The 20,382-nt window shown below is 38.3% G+C and overlaps 1 protein-coding gene across 2 annotated transcripts in view; it reads left to right on the top strand.

Moving 5' to 3' along the window:
* The window catches only part of LOC131975420 (golgin subfamily A member 7-like), a 39,667-nt gene that overhangs the window by 204 nt on the left and 19,081 nt on the right, over positions 1-20,382 (top strand). For both annotated transcript variants that reach the window (XM_059338099.1, XM_059338097.1), the window contains exons 2-3: positions 4,378-4,503; positions 14,393-14,545. In XM_059338099.1, the coding sequence (XP_059194082.1) occupies positions 4,378-4,503; positions 14,393-14,545 (279 nt within the window). The remainder of the gene's footprint in view (positions 1-4,377; positions 4,504-14,392; positions 14,546-20,382) is intronic.

Genomic DNA, 20,382 nt, shown 5'->3' with positions numbered 1-20,382 from the left:
TTATATGAAGAATATATATTCATAATGTCAGTGTTTAGTCGTGTTTTGTGGGAGAATGTGTGGTTGAAACGCAGGAGAAGAGTTGACGAGCGTTAGCTTGCTAGCTCATCAGTCAGTCGGTAAGTTGACGGCTAATGTTTACTAGCAGTGGGCTAGTTGTCTCAGTGCTAACAGGCTAGTTGTCTCAGTGCTAACAGGCTAGTTGTCTCAGTGCTAACAGGCTAGTTGTCTCAGTGCTAACAGGCTAGTTGTCTCAGTGCTAACAGGCTAGTTGTCTCAGTGCTAACAGGCTAGTTGTCTCAGTGCTAACAGGCTAGTTGTCTCAGTGCTAACAGGCTAGTTGTCTCAGTGCTAACAGGCTAGTTGTCTCAGTGCTAACAGGCTGGAGGATTCATAACACTTATATATGGTATTGTCGGTAATGTCTTTATTGTAACGGGTAACGAAGCAGCGTAGTAAAATGAGCTGGTTTGATATAATAAGTAACAAGCAGTGGGCTAATTACGTCTGGCTACACAACAGAACAGAACAGGATCAGCATCATACTGGCTCCAGGGAAAGATCAATAAGGCTTTGGACACATCAGTAAAAGTTTGCCTCCTGACAAAGAATATAAAAACTAGTACCGCTTGTTAACCCTCCTGTTGTCCTCGGGTCAAGGAAGGAAGAAGAGGGAAGGACGCAAAGGGAAGTAAAAAAGGATGGAGGAAAGAAGGAAGGAAAGAAAGAAGGATGGAGGAAGGAAAGAAGAGAGGAGGAAAAGGAGAAAGAATGGAAAGGAGAGAGAAAGGAAGGAGGATGGAGGAAAGAAAGGGGAGGAGGAGAAGAAAGGAAGGAAAAAATAAAGAAGGAAGGAGGAAGAAAAGGAGGGAGGCAGGAAGGAAAGAGGGCAGAAAGGAAGGAGGAAGGAAAGAAAGAAAGAAAGTAAGAAAGAAAGAAGGGAAGGAAAGGGGGGGAAGAAGAAAGGAGGATAGAGGAAGGAATGGAGGCGGGAAGGATGAAAGAAGGAAGGAAGGAGGAAAGGAGAGGAAATCAGGAGGAAGGAAAGAAGAGAGAAAGTAAAGGAGATAGCGGAAGGAGGAAAGAAAAGAAGGGAAGGAGGGAGGAAAGAAAGAAAGGAGGATAGAGGAGGAAGGAAAGAAGGAAGGAAGGAGGAAAGAAGAGAGGAAGGCAGGAGGAGGGAGGAAAGAAGGAATAGTCAAAACAGATTGGGTCAATTTGACCTGGAAGGACGACAGGAGGGTTCAGGATAGTTGTTGACAGTATACATGTTCTTCCACGATTTCCTGACAGTAAACACTAACGTCAGCTCCTCACAGTTCAAAAGGGCAGAATAAGTTTTATCTCGATGCAAGTCCTGGGAGACAACAGTTAACCCTCTTGTAATTGATTGATTGTCTTTATTTCGAACATGCAAGCAATAAAAAAAAAACAAGTTTAAATATTAATAGATGAATAAATAAAAAACAAAACAAAAAAGCAAAAAAAAATTAAAAAAACACACTTTCTGCAAGCTCAAAGGGAGTAGGAAGAAGTAAAAAAACGTATCTAGTCCTACCCCTTAACGGGTCTCTATATCTATATACATATATGAATAATCAATATAGTCACATACAAATATATACATATACTATAAACAATTTATATTACATTGTGAATACCTATACATGTATATTGTAAATTACTACATATATATAAATATTATAAACATAAATACAATTACCATGTGTATTATAAAACTACAGTCTACATATGTCCATGTTACAGAGGCTTTTCTAAATTTCTGTACTTTGTGAAGATGATGTCTTTATATTTGTTTTTAAACTGTCTTATGTTTTGGCTTTTCTGTACTTCCACACTTCACTTATTCCACAATTTGACTCCGTAGATGCTGATACAAACATATGATTAATAAAGGTTAACTTTAATAGAATTGCTTGAAATTTTCAGCATACGTGCCCCTCAGTCTGCATCCTTTATAGATTTCCTTTTTATTTTAACTTTCTTCATACATTATTACGTGTTTTATACATTTTTATAGCACCCACCCTCCTCAGGGGTCAAAAAGGACCCCATGACATTAGACTGAGAAGTTGTTAATAATTTATGTCCTAAAACCAGTCAAATGTCATGAGGTCCTTTTTGACCCTGAGGACCATGGCTGTGATTTTTTAAAAACTTAAACTTAAAACTTAAATCTCCTGATAGTAAACACTAACGTCAGCTCCCAACAGTTCAAAAGGGCAGAATAAGTTTTATCTCGATGCAAGTCCTGGGAGACAACAGTTAACCCTCTTGTAATTGATTGATTGTCTTTATTTCGAACATGCAAGCAATAAAAAAAAAACAAGTTTAAATATTAATAGATGAATAAATAAAAAACAAAACAAAAAAGCAAAAAAAAATTAAAAAAACACACTTTCTGCAAGCTCAAAGGGAGTAGGAAGAAGTAAAAAAACGTATCTAGTCCTACCCCTTAACAGGTCAGTATATACATACATATATGAATAATCAGTATAGTCACATACAAATATTATAAATAATTATATATATATATATACTATAAACAATTTATATTACATTGTGAATACCTATACATGTATATTGTAAATTACTATATAAATATAAATATCATAAACATAAATACAATTACTATGTGTATTACAAAACTACAGTCTACATATGTCCATGTTACAGAGGCTTTTCTAAATTTCTGTTCTTTGTAAAGATGATGTCTTTATATTTGTTTTTAAACTGTCTTATGTTTTGGCTTTTCTGTACTTCCACACTTAACTTATTCCACAATTTAACTCCGTAGATGCTGATACAAACATATGATTAATAAAGGTTAACTTTAATAGAATTGCTTGAAATTTTCAGCATACGTGCCCCTCAGTCTGCATCCTTCATAGATAATATTTTAATGTTAACTTTCTTCATACATTATTACGTGTTTTATACATTTTTATAGCACCCACCCTCCTCAGGGGTCAAAAAGGACCCCATGACATTAGACTGAGAAGTTGTTAATCATTTTTTCCTACATGTCCTAAAACCAGTCAAATGTCATGAGGTCTTTTTTGACCCCGAGGACCATGGCTGTGATTTTTTAAAAACTTTTTTTTTTGCTGTCATCTAAAAATGAAAAATGTCAAAACATAAGTTTCATAACATAAGTTTCACTAAAAGTTGACATAACCTACTCAGTACATTCCCATCAAGAAATTGTTATTTCACTATAGCTATTGAAAAAAATATTCAGGTTTTATTTATTTAGTTTGAAATCAGGCCTAATTTTGTATATTTGGCTAAAATTGACCAATAATAATGAAATTATTATTGGTCATGAGTTGCCTTAAAAGGTGAAAAAAAAAAAAGCTGGCAATAATTTTTTTCGACACGTCCTAAAAACAGTCAAATGTCATGGGGTCCTTCTTGACCCCTGAGGAGGACAGGTGTATAGTCGATGGGAGGGTTAAGTTGAAGACTAAAGGATGGTTGTTTATTCCTGAAAGGATTGGTCGATGAATCAGTTGATTGTTGCCAACACACATATAATCATATAGTCAGGTAAAATCTGAATCATCACTTCATTTTTAAATCTTCGCTGGCTAAAAGGCCGTGTGACCATTAGACGACTTGTCATAATCATACTGGCTCTGTTCTTTTGCCCCAGTAAGTGTGACAGTGAGGTAACATGCACAATGCCATGAAACTGAAGCATTTAAATGCAATGCAGCCATAATTAATTTTGTTGTTACGCTGTGGTTGTCTTACTATCTTTGTAGAAACCTGTAGAATGTCTTTGGATTATTTGAACAGATGTTCAGATTAGGGCTGCAACTAACGATTATTTTCATTATCGATAAATCTGTCGATTATTTAAACGATTAATGGATTAGTTGTTTGGTCAATAAAATGTATAAAAATATCAATGAGTGTTTCCCAAACCACAAGATGATGTCCAGAATCTCTTGTTTTGTCCACAAACCAAAGAGATATTCAGTTTATTGTCATAAAGGAACAAAGAAACCAGAAATATTTGGACTTATCTTTAAAAAACTGCTCAAACCAATTTTTCGATTATCGAAATAATTGACGATTAATTTAATAATCAATTATTGTTCGATTAATCTAATAATTGTTGCAGCTCTAGTTTATAGACATAAGTGAGAAACTGTGAAAGCCCAACATCAGTACTTTAAACATTTTTTGGGGTCTTGTTTGTTGCTCTTTTTTCAGCTTGTCTCTACATGATAAAGTTACTATAAATATCACATGCTCAGTGTGTTCACTGATGATACATACAGACCAACTCCGGAGGGTATTGAAATGATTAATGATCATGTAACAATTGTAATGTCCTGTTTTTCACAGACCCACAGCTTGCAGGACATGAGGCAGCAGGCAGCCATCGCTGCCAAAGTCTTCCTTCAGAGAGATTACACCAACGGCACCGTGTGCCAGTTCCAGACCAAGTTCCCGTCTGAGCTGGAGAACCGGGTAGGATACGACTCTTACTGTTCTTCATGCTGGCTGTCCTTCAGAACATGTTGACACCTGTCCAGGTACAAATACCTGGACTTTGATACCAGTACTGAACAATACTTTTCTTTAAGACCAATTTTATAAAATCAATTTTTACAAAGAGAAATGACAACATTACACATGTGGGTGTAATCTTTATTTAAGCTATTTTACACCTATGTGTAGCGCAGAGCTGGGCATTGGGCGGCCCGCGGGCCACATCCGGCCCGTTGGCTGTCCTCGTCCGGCCCGGTGAGGTTACCCAGAAATGAGAAATCAATATAAACCGCAGTGCTTTTATTTTGAAAAAAATAGCAAGCATTAGCACTAGAGCTAACAAGCACTTTTTTTACTATAGTTAAGACAACAAATATAGCCACTAATATATATGACAGAATAAAATAAACTTTAACAAACCTTGTTCCTGTCAGCCACTATAGAAGCCTTTTAATACTTTATATCAACTTTATATGAATTACGACGCACTTGTTATTATTTACCGTTTTTTCATTTAACCGTTCTACCTGTTATTTCCTGTCACTACCTTTCAAAATTAAAGCACCCGTTTCACACTGGACGGCGCCTTTTCAAAATAAAAGCATCACAACATTGTAAAACACCTAGAAAATGTACAAACATGGAAAACAAGCTATATAATATAAAAACAACAATAGGAACCTTGCTAAAGGTCATTTACAGTTGTGTTTAAAATAAATGTTAAAGTGATATAGTGATTGGAGTATTTACTATTTTTACTGCTATACTTGATTTACTCCACATTAACAGTTTTATCATAACATGTGTTCTGTAGCAGCTCAAAACCAGATAATTTACTGTATTTTATAAATCGATTAAATTAATATTGAGCAGAATTTAGTTCATAGTTTTGGTCCGGCCCCTGCAACCTTCGTGGTATTGGTCATGTGGCCGCTTGGGGAAATTAATTGCCCACCCCTGGTGTAGCGGGTGTCACTCTGCGTTGTGTTTATTTTCTTGGTTGGTATTTAAGGACACCACAACGACGGGATAATTGAAGATGGTTTATTAGCTCCTCTTTTCTCTCATGGTCTCCATTCTGCAATACATCTCAGTAGTGAGCAATACAGATCACCTCCTATTGTCACCACCTATAAATCAACAACAACACTCTTTCACCACACGAGGAATGGTGTCTTTTTGACAATGCACCTTCACTCTACTTCAGTGTGTCGGACTAACAGTTGTTTACAATGTATGGCATGAAAATAAATTACAGAATATATGAAAATTGCAACACAAGACATCATTAAACCTCACTTCTCGCAATAACAACGATGATAAGGCACAGATACTATGTACACAGTATTAAAGTAAAGTAAAATAAATAAAATAGCGGAGCAGAAAAATACATACCTTCGCTCTCAGAGTCCCAAAACACAGAGAGCGAACACGGCGCGGGAAAATAACTTCCGTCCGCAACGGGAGAATCCATTTAATTCACTTTTTACCAGGCCAAAATACTAACTACAACTTACATGTAATTGCCTCTGTGTATATCCAAATGATACCGAAAATATTTTGACCACACATGAACATCACAATCCCTTGTAAAAATGAAATATAAAAACAGGAAGTTACCCCTTACAAATACAAAATCAAATATTCCCAGATTACACCTTCAAAATAAAAGTTCTCCGCTTTCAATTTAACATGCATGTTGTCCGTGACCCCCGCTCACTAGGAGGAAAGGAAACAAAATGACCAAAAAAAGACACAAAATGACTAAAAAATTACACAAAATGACCAAAAAAGGAAACAAAATGACCAAAAAAAGACACAAAATGACCAAAAAAGACACAAAATGACTGTGGAGACAGAGCTGTCTTCCAAAATGATTTGGCGACCCCCAGAAATCATCTCGCGACCCCAATTGGGGTCCTGACCCCAAGGTTGAGAATAGCTGATCTAGTGTAACAACATCCCATTGCTACATATGCATATACCTATGCATATTTGAGAAAATTTAGATGATCCTAAACTGCTATTTACTGCCAGTCCCATATGTTTAGATTCAATACAGCATGGACATCCACTTAAATATCCAACAGATGGAACAGAAAAGTTTCCACAGTAATTAATGTATCCTTTATGAGCATATCACAGAGCATGTGAGCTCAATTAAGAGGGACAGTGTAACCAGTCCTGTTACAAGATATTTCAATAAAATTTTTCATCACATTTCATCTGTACTTTTTATATTGCAGTGATAGAAATGGTAGATAGTGAAGGAAGTCCAGCCAAAGATTGAATGTCTTTCAGTTTTCTAAGAATAAAGAGAGAAGCCAGGAGCTTTTTGCTCTGAAGCAGCAGTGTAAATCTTGAGGCCACCCAGCTTGAATACTTTACTGTTCTGTGCTTTAGTATCGAAAAAAAGAAGCAAAATCATTTAAGCTTCAAGGCAATTTTGCAGACTTTCAGCAGACTTTGTGTCACTGCAGCTCAGCAATAAATGCAGATCTGGTCTCCTCGTTGCCGCAACGCAACGTGTCATCATGTTCATCCTCCAGCTCAGTAGTTCTCAACCTTTTAGAGTTGCGACCCCCAATTTAACATGCATGTTGTCCGCGACCCCCCTGGTGGTAGCAACTGGCTTGAGAGCTTGTTGTGCTGAATCAACACATGGCTCATTTGAATATTCAAATGAGCCATGTGTTGATAGGTCACAACAGGAAAACGTAACCAATGAAATCACTTATTTTGACACAGCTTTTTTGACACACATTTTTAGCCAATAATTATTAAACTAATAAGGTAACAACAGGTGGACCGGTTTTGTTATTTTTTTAAAAGGAGCACTGCAGAAAAAAGAAAAGTTGGGTGAACTCAAAATTTCAAGGCAACAAGTTTCAGTTAAATTTAAGTTGGACAATTAAACTAAATACTTGAGTTTGCTCAACTCTGAATTCAGATTTTTGAACTGCTAACTTCTGCAATGTGCTGAATTGGCACGATTGTAACTCCACTATGAAATTTCAGCTAATGTTGCGACCACAATTTTGAGTTAGCATTGATACGCTAATGGCTACTCTTGAAGCTGTAACAAGCAGCGCCGCTAGCATCAGTTAGCCGCTAGCATCAGTTAGCCGCTAGCTTTCGCTAATGACCGAATTTCACCGCTTTCCCGAATTTCCCAACAAAGAAATAAGAGTTATCAGAACTATTGTCCCTTGTTGTGAACCCCAACTTAAAGATATAAGTAACAACAACTCACCAACTTGTTTTTGAGCAGACAACTGGCTTCCTTTGTTGTGCTAACTTACATTATTGCCCTAAATGTCAGTAATTTATATTTCCAAGTTTTACCAACTTAAAACACTGTTTTAGGCCAAAAAATACAAGTTGGCTTTTTTTGCAGTGAGGACAAATGAGTGTCCAGGCTGTTCCTGCAGCCGGTCAGGGCATTTAAAAGCCGGACTGTCCGGCCTAAAGCCAGACGGATGGCCCCCCTGCCCTCTTGTCTCTTCAGTTTTACTGGTTTCAAGCTTTCGTTTACTTGCACTTCAGAGCAAATGAAACACTGTGGATATTCTGTGGTGTTTCTTGTCATGCATGAAAAGCCATACTTCAAGAAGTGGGGCTGATATTTACGGAGCCTAGCCGGTGTCGGCCCCACTGCCCTCCGTTTGGCGGCTGGTGGTCCCGTTAGGCTTTCTGGGTGTAGACCGTGGGACCCTGCTGCTGCTGCTGACCCAGTCTGGATCTTTTCTTTGCAGCCATCGCTCCATTTTTCCAGCATCAGTTATAGCTAGCTGCTAGCAAACTGCAGCTGCGTTAAAGCAACAACGCGCCATTTTTTTTTACAGAATCTCACAGTTCAGATCATACAAACTCAGTTGATACGACGAATTTTGGACAAATAATGAAGCAGACAACAACTAAAACATCTCCCTGTCTGAAATTATGTAACTTAATATTAATTTTGTGCATGTATATTTTTTCCAAAATGATTTGACGACCCCCAGAAATCATCTTGCGACCCCACGGTTTAGAGTGTCTGCTCTAGCTGAGTAGGGGAGCTCCAGGCGCTGCAGCATGGGGACTGGCCACTGTTCATCTGCATGTACTGCCTGCGCTGCATTCAATGTCCAACAACACACTCCTGAAATGAAGCATTAATGATAGCAAATCAGTGTTTCCCACAGACCAGATAGCAATTTGTGGTGCTCCACTGACACCGGTAAAGTCCTGAATTCTTTAAATATATCACTTTATTGACATTTCAAACATTTTTAGGCGAGAAAGTAGCCGTTTAGATCCCCAGTGCGTCGTTAATTTGTCTAAATACCAGCTGTTTACACTTTTGTTACGCTACTCAAGCTAGCCATCGTGAGCAACGCACTTCCGGTTATATTTACAAAAATAAAGCGCCCGTTGCCCTTTACAATGATAGAATTTGTGCTTTTACTTTGAAAACAGGAAGCGAACCTACCCTCGATGTAGCTAGCTTGAAGCAGCCGTTTTGACTGCTCTCGTCCCATTAACGGCATTTGCGGCAACCATTCAATATGCCTTAACGTTACCGGAGAGTCTTGACAGCTCAGAGACCGGCCCGGTTCATTGTAAAACATTTATCTATTGATGTGAATGCGGTGTGAATTACGGACGTTACAGTTTTTTTAATGTCCTAGAGAGGAAAAAATAACAGAATCATTTTGTGACGGTCGGTCTCCATTAAACAACAAAACACTCCTGAAATGAAGCATTAATGATAGCAAATTATCCATATCAATATGCATGTTCCGTTGCTGTATTCGCACTAGAACCAAAAAATCCAGCTGAAATCCGTGAACATGGAGCCAAAAGTCAGCAACTGTTTCACAGGAACCCTGCTGGACTATGTCCTCATGTGAACCCTGGTGGAAGTGGGTTAAGAGCAGGCGCCAGTAATGAGGTGGAGGAGGAAGAGCAAGTCGCTGAGACTGAACAACCTTCACGCCACATTAAAGATGATGCCAGCCAAACAGTTCAGAATTCGTAGGACAGAAAGCTTCAGTTTTGAAATGCATGCACCACATGAAAAGAGCAGCTTCACAACACTTAAACCGCTCACTGGTGGTTTATTGGCACTTCCCTCTTGATTGGGTGGTCTCCGATGTTTTCCGGTACAATTCTGTTCACACACATACAGACAGACACTGAACTGGTAAAAGCTTAGTTTTATTTTTTAACGTTTGACTGTGAGCCCAGTTTAAGAAATATGCAGTTTGGTGTCAAGCTGTTCAGTAGCTTACATTTTTAAGTTTTGTCATAGTTTTTACCCCCGTGTTGTTTCTTTCTATGCAGTTCAGGTCTTGATTTGCAGAGGTTTGAATGCTGTAACATCACATGTTTTTAGATGCTTATTTAAGTGTTTTTGGGCTTTCCTGTTTCTTTTATTCTTTCCTGTGTTAATGCTTTTGGAGAATTGTACCAAATAACTTGGGAAACGCTCAGTGTTCTAAATGTATTTGGCAGTTTTGTTGCCAAACCATTGAAGAGAGTTTCATCAATACAATAATATAATAATAACTTTATTTATATAGCACCTTTTAAAAAACAGCAGTTTACAAAGTGCTTGGACAGAGAGCAGATAATCACAACGAGAATGATGCCATAAGGCTAAAAACAATACTTGCATTAAAAGATAAACAATAAGAGACAGAGCAGGAACACAAGATCATCACAAGACCTTCTCAGGTACACAGAAAATAAAAGGTAAAAGGAGTAAAAAAGTAAAGAAGTAAAAGGAATGGTGAGATAGAAGGCATTACATAAAAGCAAGTCTATAAAAGAGGGTTTCAAGAAGTGATTTAAAAGAAGTCACTGACTCTGCGCGCCTTATCTCCTCAGGCAGCTCGTTCCAAAGACGGGGCGCTCTTTGGTTTTTAGTTTTGACTTTGGAGCGGTCAGAAGGACCCGAGGATCTAAGGACCCGGGTCAGCTCGTATGGAATCAGTAGTTCTGTTGAATAGCTGGGAGCCAGACCTAAAAGAGGTTTAAAAGTGATCAGTAAAATCTTAAAATCAATCCTAAAACAAACAGGGATCCAGTGCAAAGAAGCTAAAATCAGGGTGATGTCATGTCGTCTGTTAAAACCGGTAAGAAGCTGAGCTGCTGCGTTCTGAACCAGGTGGAGGCGAGAAAGGGATTTTTTGGAGATGCTGGAGAGGAGAGGAAGGAGTTACAGTAACCTGAACAGGAGAATATGAGAGTGTGAATGACTTTTTCCAGGTTAGAGGTAGGCCTGGGACGATAACAAATTTTGCTGGACGATATATTGTCCCACAAATTATTGCCGATAAGCGATATTATTGTCAACATGATAATATATCATAATAATGCACACCCTTTCAAATACAATACACTTTTATTTCTCAGTGTTTTTTACCATTGTAATTGTAATTTTGAGAACGTTTAAATATCCTAAATAAATAAAACAAACATTTTTTTATTTTATTTTTTTTTTAAAGGGCAGCATTTATTTTGCGATGTAGCAAACTCCACTTTCTGTGAGCGCACAGCGTTTATATTGACTTTGTGGACCAGTGTTGACTGTCGGGACGAAGGCTCTGCATCTCCAGGTGCAGTTTTTTTCCCCAGCTGGGAAAACTGGGTCGGGTGGTTCTGCTTTAGATGAGCATGCAAGTTTGTTGTGGTGGCTTTTTTTGTTGCCACCACTTTTGAACAAATTGGGCATACAGGCTCGTCCGTGTGTTGATGGGCTCACCTTTTTCATCCGGTTTGAAACCGACATATTCCCACACCGGGGCTGTGGCATTTGGCTTTGCAATCATCTTTTTTCCTGGCGTTGCTCCGCACCAGTCTCACCTGCTGCACTCTGTGTGTAGCCAATGCTAGCGGCCCAGCCTTCCCCACAGAGACACAGAGACTGGATGACTGACAGGAGGGTTCACTCCGCTCATTCTGCTATGGAACAAAAGAGATCCAGCACAGAGTGAACCCTCTGGTCATCCAGCCTGCTTGGAGGCAACAGACGAGGAAAACAAACACGCATGCGCATGGCGATATATCGAGGCCGGCAAAATTATTGAGTTCATTTAATTTATTGTGCAATTAATTGATTTACTGATGATCGGCCCAGGCCTAGTTAGAGGGTAACAACATGGGTCTGATTTTGGAGATGGAGCATAAAGACAAAATGGAAAAAGCAGGACTGGGTCAAGAGTAAGGCTTGAGTCAAATGTGACTCCCAGATTTATGGCGGAGGACTTTATGTTGGCAGATAGTGGACCAAGATGATTTTGGAATTGACAAATTGTGTTTGGAGGACTGAACAGGATGATTTCAGTTTTGGAGTTATTGAGCTGAAGGAAGTTTTGGGCCATCCAACAGTTGATATCCTTAAAACAGTCCAACACAGCAGCTAGGCTTCCAGGATCAGATGGTCTCAGGGGAAAGTATATCTGTGTGTCGTCTGCATAGCAGTGGAAGGACACATTATGGTGCTGGATAATATAGGGCAGCTATTCTCAACCTTGGGGTCGGGACCCCAATTGGGGTCGCGAGATGATTTCTGGGGGTCTCCAAATCATTTTGGAAGTCAGCTCTGTCTCCACTGTGTTAAAGTGTTCATGTGTTAATGTGTTTTAGTCTTCTTGGTCACTTAATTTCTTTTTTTTGTCATTTTGTGTGGTTTTTTTTTTTTGTCATTTTGTGTCTTTTTTTTATCATTTTGTGGTCAATTTGTGTCTTTTTTGGTAATTTTGTTTCCTTTTTTGGGTGATCTGAACTGTGCTTGTGAGATTCTGTTCAGTGAGCGGGGGTCGCGGACAACATGCATGTTAAATTGGGGGTCGTGACTCAAAAAGGTTGAGAACTACTGCTATAGGGAGCATATGAATTGAGAATAAAATCGGACCTAAAATCGAACCTTGCGGTACACCACAGGTAATGCAAGTTTTAGAGGAGGTAAAATGACCTATGGAGACCGCAAAGGTTCTGCCTAAAAGATACAAATAAAACCAACCAAGTGCATTGTCTCTGATGCCAACCCAGTTCTTAAGGCGGCCAATTAAAATGGCATCGTCCAAGGCTGCACTTAAACTAAAAGAATTAAAATAGCACTCTGTTTCTGTGCTGTGTAAGGCTCTAAAACCAGATTGAAGATGTTGTTTTGACACATAGATGCTAAAAGTTGGGAAGAAACTACTTTTTCTAAAACTTTAGATAAAAACGAGAGTTTAGAAATAGGCCTAAAATTGTTAAAAACGGAGGGATCAAGGTTTGGTTTCTTTAAAAGAGGTTGGACTACAGAATATTTAAAAGCAGATAGAATGCTGCCTTCTGTAAGGAAACTATTTACAATTGTTAAATACTGGGTCCAACTGTGTAAATCACTTCTTTAAGAAATTTGGTTGGGATAAAATCAAGGCTGCACATGGTTGGCTTCATGTGGGATTTAATATAATTTAATACGGATAGTGAAACATGTTCAAAACTATTAAAATAATTATTAATATCTCTGCTAAAATAGAGTACTTTGTCAGAAGGGGTGATTTATTTCCTGATATCAGTGACTTCTCTCACGTGTCTCTTGTGATCAGTAAAACTACAAGGAGTGGGGGTGATGATTGAATTAAGAACCTTAAATTAAACTTTGGGGTTAGAATGATTAATTAAAATTAAATTAGAAAAGAATGGCATTTTCGCTTGTTTAACTGCTTTTTGGTAGTTTTTCATAGCTTCTTACCAAATCTCATAAAATACTTGCAAACCTGTCTCTTTCCATTTCCGTTCCTTTCTTCTTCAACAATGGGGAAACACAGTTTTGACGTGTGTCTAATATGCATTTCCACAGTTCACATTATATATTCAGTGACAGTTTAGTTACAATTAAGAGAATATCCTCTTCTTCACCCAAATGTTTAAGCCCTGCTCATGTTGCACTTGCATCCAACATTTTTTGAATGCTAATATGGCTGCATCAGACGTAATGGAAAGACGCTCAGGCAGAGAAATGTGGTTTGAATCGCAGCCTCAGAATTGGAAAATTAGAAGGAGAACAAAGGCTCTCATTGGCGGTAATCAAACACGCCTAAGACCACTGATGTGTTGGATCTTGTTGGTGCATTCCTCAGGCACAAGAGAGCAGAACATTGGAGGGTGTACAGAGGCTCAGGAGGCCCCTGGCTGGCTCTTAGTCTAGCCTGGAGGCTCCTTCTTTTTCCCTTAGCATCACAGACAGATCATCAGATCTATTCTGGACACCAGCATGGGACGAGTGCTGACAACCCAGTCAAACCGTTTCGAAGTCGAGCAGTTTGCAGTTCTACTCTCCAGAGTCAAACTGGAGAGTAGAGAGTTCATTTGAATTCTTGAGAAACCCTGTTTTGATTATGAGCCAGTCATGGTTCCAGCTTATATCCCAGAAGCTGTCTGCAGTTTACAGAACAACTGAGATACGTCTTTATCTTATTTAAGGTGTGCCTATGCGATTGGAGAAGGAGAAACCATTAAGATTCCTTCTTGAATTTTCACCGTGTGTGTCCTGCTTTCAGCGTGTTTGCCCTGTCAGTTATTAAGTGAAAACATTCACAGAGCATTTGGCCAAGGCATCCTAATAATTTTAAGAGGTGTTTCCAATGTGGGAAGGTGGCCCAGCAATCCCTTGATGTATGACCAGTCCAAGAAAATACAGCCCCTCATTTATCTAGACGTGGAAAGAATGGGAGAAAACAATCTGGTGCAAGCAAGACCAGTTTCCACTTGAATATCCAAACAAAGCAGAACGCTCTCACACACATCTGTCCAAATCTACACTTGGCTCTGTTCCTCGTCTAACGATTTTAACCCTGTGATCTTTCTTTATGTCTTCCGTGTATTTCAGATTGACAAGCAACAGTTTGAGGAGACGGTGCGGACGCTGAATAACCTGTATGCTGAAGCAGAAAAGCTTGGAAGCCAGTCGTATATTGAAGGCTGTCTGGCCTGCCTCACAGCATACACCATCTTCCTCTGTATGGAGACTCACTATGAGAAGGTGAGAGACCTTTCACCTGTGTAGGTGCATTAGTCTAGACGGATTTCAGAATAAAGGCCTCCTATAAGAAGTGAGGAGCATTTATGGGTACAGGTCAGGAACCGGCCTACCTTACATATCTCAAGGGTGCTGAGTCCAAAAATAATGGTTCCCAAGCCAAATTTTGAGTTTTTGACCTTCTAATTTGCATATCAAAATGGCGGCCGTTGGTCATTGGACCATTTCCCCTTAGTTTTTTTTGTAAGTAGGCAATCGAAGATGAGGAAATTAAGTTTCTGGATCTATAGTCTAGGGTCAGAGCAAGGATATAGTGGAGGTTCAGTGTCTTTTTTATGTATATATATATATATATATATATATATGCAAATTACCAACTGAAACATTTAAAAGTGATATTGATTGAATATTTATGTCGGCCTTAAAAAAATGACACAAATAATGCTTAATTTCACCTTAAAAGTTTGTATTTTGCATATATATATATATATATATATATATATATATATATATATATATAAACACTCACTTCAGTCCTAGACCTGTCAGTGCCGGGATTCGAACCGTAGACTCCCCAGTTGCCCATTAATTAATGTGAAATTTTGATAGAATGTTAGCCACCAATAAAGTTACTCGAGAAATAGTTTCAGCTGTACAATTATTCTACTTTTTTTTGGTAGATTCCTTTTAATTTTACACCAACAACAACAACAACTAAGTGTCAATCAACTTATCACCAAGTGGGGCACCAAGTGGCCACCTGTAGATATAGGCGTCTTCACACCTGCCTCACTGAAAACGTCACAAGGCCCCTTCCAAACATTCTACCAATCACAAGCAAAACGAAACATCTGTTCACAAAACTATATAGAGATCAGTCCAGCAAACAGATGGTGAGATATATTGATGTGAGCCATAAGGCCAATTCTAAAACGATTTCTAACCACTCCATAATGAACAGACATAACTGTGGTACATTACAATTAAAGTATCCATCATGAATTACTGTAGTATGAGAAGACTGTGGTGTAATAAAAGTGTTGTACAAGTTGTAACAGGAAATGAGACATTCCTCATTTAAATTAACTGGCGACATGGCTTTCAGTGTGAAAATCCACTAAGCTTCAAAGCGTCAAAGATTACCACGTCTTAGTGGTTGGATCACTTTTCTACACCTACACACCTAAGTTGGGAAACAAAATGATTATTTAAACTGGGCAGTGACAGTAGAGGTAATATCCACATGTCTGATTTATGTTTTTTTGTCCATATGGTCTAGATGGATTTCAGAAAAAAGGCCTCCTATAAGAAGTGAGGAGCATTTATGGGTACAAGTCAGGAACCAGCCTACCTTACATATCTCAAGGGTGCTGAGTCCAAAAAAAATGGTTCCCACGCGAAATTTTGAGTTTTTGACCTTCTAAATTGTATATCAAATGGCTACCAAATTGCCCATCTTGCACAGTGATTGGACCATTTCAAGTAGGCAATCAAAGATGAGGAAATTAAGTTTCTGGATCTATAGTCTTGGGTCAAAGCAAGGATATAGTGGAGGCTCAGTGGCTTTTTTATGCATATATATATGCAAAATACCAACTGGAACGTTTAAAAGTGATATTGATTGAATATTTATGTCGGCCTTAAAAAAATGACAAATAATTTTCTTAATTTCACCTTAAAAGTTGGTATTTTGCTTATATATGTATATATATGTATATATATATACATAAATATACATAAAAAAGACACTGAGCCTCCACTACATCCTTGCTCTGACCCTAGACTATAGATCCAGAAACTTAATTTCCTCATCTTTGATTGCCTACTTACAAAAAAACTAAGGGGAAATGGTCCAACGACCAACATGCGCCATTTTGATATGCAAATGAGAAGGTCAAAAACTCAAAATTTCGCTTGGGAACCATTTTTTTTGGATTCAGCACCCTTGAAATAAGTAAAGTAGGCCAGTTCCCGACTTACCAAATAAACACCTGTAGCATTGAGAACAGTTAACTGACGAAGTTCAGAGTTCTTGGTGGACCAGTTAATTTGACATTTTACAGTTTGGCTTTTTGTTAAGGTTGTGGCTTTTGAAAAGTTGGTATTGGTACTAAACCCAAAGCTGTTGCTGCTGTGTGGAACCTTTTAGCTGGGCTTAAAGTCAAGGATTATATGACCTCTGAGAGCTAGCAAATAAATATGATTTGTATACCTCCACAATCTCTCTTGGCCCAGATTGAATATAAATTGGCCAATTATGTCAGTGGCCTATTCCTTTTCTCAGAAATTGTCTTTCAGTGGACAGAAGTGAACTGGGATAAAAACATTTGGCATGGTTTGGGTTTTATGAGCACTCAAAGTCATGCAATTTAAATTAAGTGGTCGTTACCAAAGTAAAAATGGAGTGTGTTATTGAGTTTTTCAGCTCAAGAATGAGGTGGTTTGGATAGATTGATCCTCTGGTTGCCTACTTAGCCAGACAAGGATTTGCTACTTTTATTGTAGGTAGCAAGAGTACTTTCTACAGAAAAAAACAAGATTACTGATGCTTAACTAGACACTGTAGAGCTGAAAAGACTTTTTTTTTTTTTAAATGAATCAGCTTTGCTATTTATTAACCGTTTGAGTCGATAATCAAGCAAAACATTGTCTGCATCTAGTATTGTAGTGCCAGACAATACTAGAGTTTTGGTATTATACCAAAATTATTTTTTTCATTGCCTTACTTCAAAGAATATAAACATTGTATAACAAGGGTATTCCCTCAAAACTAGGGCGACAGCTAACGATTATTTTCATTATCGATTGATCTGTGGATTATTTAAACGATTAATCGATTAGTTGTTTGATCAATAAAATGTTGAAATATATCAATCAGTGTTTCCCAAACCACAAGATGACGTCCTCAAATCTCTTGTTTTGTCCACAAACCAAAGAGATATTCAGTTTATTGTCATAAAGGAACAAAGAAAGCAGAAATATTCACATTGAAGAAACTGATATCAGAGAATTTGGAATTATTGTCTTTAAATAACTGCCCAAACCAATTATTCTATCATCAAAATAGTTGACGATTAATCTAATAATCAATTATTGTTCAATTAATCGAATAATTGTTGCAGCTCTACTCAAAACCCTTTTTTTCATTTAGAAAAATAAGCCAAACATTTAAGGAAGAAAATCAGCCTTCAGCTACACTTCAAAGAAGCCTCTGAGAGGCTGTAATCAGGCATTTCTGCTTCGGGCTAACAGATAACATGATAAGATGATGAGATGACATTTCTGATAACTGATGTTTAGCAGGAATACATTTCACCTTGTTAATCAAACTTACACACAAAGTACAGTTCAGGCTGAAGGGAATGCCCAAAGTATTTGGTCATCAACCAAAATATCGGATGGCCCTTTAATGGAACAGTTTTACATCCGTGATATAGATGTTTTCAATCAATGAAAATATGAAAAAAATAAAATAAATCAACATTAGCATGATATAAAACCTCACCTAGGACATCGGTAGCTCTATCCTGTCAGGGTGATTTGTGCACGTCCCTGCAGCTAATAGTGGTGCGTCATGACAGAGACACAGTCGTGTTCAAACACTGACATTATCTTTGAACCGTCTCAAATAATCAGCTCGTAAACGTACAGCCAGACATTTCACTGACGAGGTCAGCTGAGGGTCTGTCAGGCTGCTGATAGGATATTCCTCATAAAATGATGCATGAACATAATAATCAGCTAAAAAAAAACTATGGCTAATAAATCATAATCCACCCATAATATGATGACACATACAACAATAGTCTGACTCATCTCCTGAATAGGGCTGTCACAATAACCAAATCTAATCAAAATGACTTTATTTATCCCCGAGGGTAAATTCAGTTAGTCTGGTAGAATCTCTGTTAGAGTGAGACAGCCTGATGGCTGTAGGAGAGAAGGATCTTTTGAATCTCTCCGTCCTGCAGCAGAGAGAGGAGCCGTCCACTGCTGTATTTTTGCTCAATAAAGGTTTTGTGTAGCAGATGATCTGGTATTTCAGGATTCCTCCAACATGTTGACAGGTCATCTCTCCACCACCTCCTCCAGTGAGTCCAACCTGGCTCCAACCACAGAACCAGCTCTGTAGACCAGAACCAGCTCTTTAGACCAGTAGTTCTCAACCTTTTTGCATTTTGTCCGCGACCCCCGCTCACTGAACAGAATCTTGCACGCACAGTTCAGATCATACAAATACATTTTTAATTTATAAATTTTACAAAATGTATATTTGATTGTTCCTTTTAATCTAAGTCCTTTGCTATCAGTTTAAAGGTCCATTCTGACCTCCTGAGTGTGTAACAGTCAGCTTCAAGCCAGAGACTCCTTGGAAAGTAACAACTTGATACTTTGGGATTTGTCAGAAAAGACACAAAATTGACAACAAAATGATCAAAAAAGACACAAAATGACCGAAAAATTACATAAAATTAAGCAAAAAAGTGCTCAAATGACCACAAAATGACAAAAAAGGACCACAAAAAGACACAAATTGACCAAAAAAAAGACACAAAATGACCAAAAAAGACACAAAATGGCCCAAAAAAGAAACAACATGACCAGAAATGACACAAAATGATTAAAAATAGACACAAAATGACCAAAAAGACAAAAACACATTAACACATTAACACAGTGGAGACAGAGCTGACTTCCAAAATGATTTGGTGACCCCCAGAAATCATATTGGGACCCCAAACACAAAGCCTGCATTATCGGTTCCTGCCTCGCCTTCCACACTGTGGTTGCTAGGCAGAACAGAGACCGTCTCCAGAGCCGAGCTTGACTCACTCCCTTTACATTACTCAGCAGTTGGGAAGCAAGACGCAGGACCTTCCTCTGGTCCTGAGGAGCTGCAGTATTTAAACTGTACATTTACTACCACCTGACAGCTTTACTGCTGATGTCTCGTGTTCTCTGGTGGCCCTATGTTCCTACTACACACTGAGCTATTATAGGACCCTCGCTTCTCTTGTTCCACCATGTTTCCAGTCAGACTCTTTTATGTCAGCTATCTAATTAGAAAAGCTGAATTGAATCGACATCTGCAGCACACAGTAGTTTCCCCAGAGTTGGCAAAGAGACTGCTGCCTCCCTCAGAGAGACGCCCCGCTATAAATCTAGACACTCGTTCTTGGCGTCTCTCAGTCATCGTCTTGCTTCAGATAGCAATACAATACAGAGCAACCTGCCAAAGAGCAATACGGTTTAGACTGCCAAGCTCGGGTTATCCAACTTTTTTTTAGTTTTTTTATTAGCATTGGAACTTAGTGCTCATCTCAACACTTTAATTGCCTCAGCCTGGCGAGTGGAAACACAGACAGTTTCTTTTTCTATTCGTTGACACATTTCATTGGTTTTAAATTCCCCTGATTGTGGAATCTAAAAAGTATGCCAAATGCTTCAGATCAAAAAATTGCGATAAAGGTTTGTGTAATGATTGCAACAAGCCTACTCCTGACCCTGCTCCTTAAAGTGGAACACAGGTTACTAAATTAAAGATGATTTTTGACTACCAATAAAATTATTTTATGAAAGGACATTAATAAGCAATACTTAACAAACCAGCCAACACCTTACACCTAAATTATAAATTTGATATCAGTTGAGTGATGTTAGTTACAGCCAGCAAGGACGGTTTAAAAAATGTAAAGTTTGAAAGCTGTAGCTAGCTGATAATGCATAGCACAGCAGGTTGTTAGTGTTAGGTATGAAATCAGTGCAGATCTTATCAGATTGTTAGACATATTGGTATATAGGTAGCACCCTGACATTGGCTACCCTGCACTATGGAACAT

Source organism: Centropristis striata, chromosome 7 (genome assembly GCF_030273125.1).
Source record: "Centropristis striata isolate RG_2023a ecotype Rhode Island chromosome 7, C.striata_1.0, whole genome shotgun sequence".
In the NCBI taxonomy this organism is placed as follows: domain Eukaryota; kingdom Metazoa; phylum Chordata; class Actinopteri; order Perciformes; family Serranidae; genus Centropristis; species Centropristis striata.
Note: the sequence above shows the minus strand (reverse complement) of the source record. Positions and strands in the feature narration are given on the sequence as shown.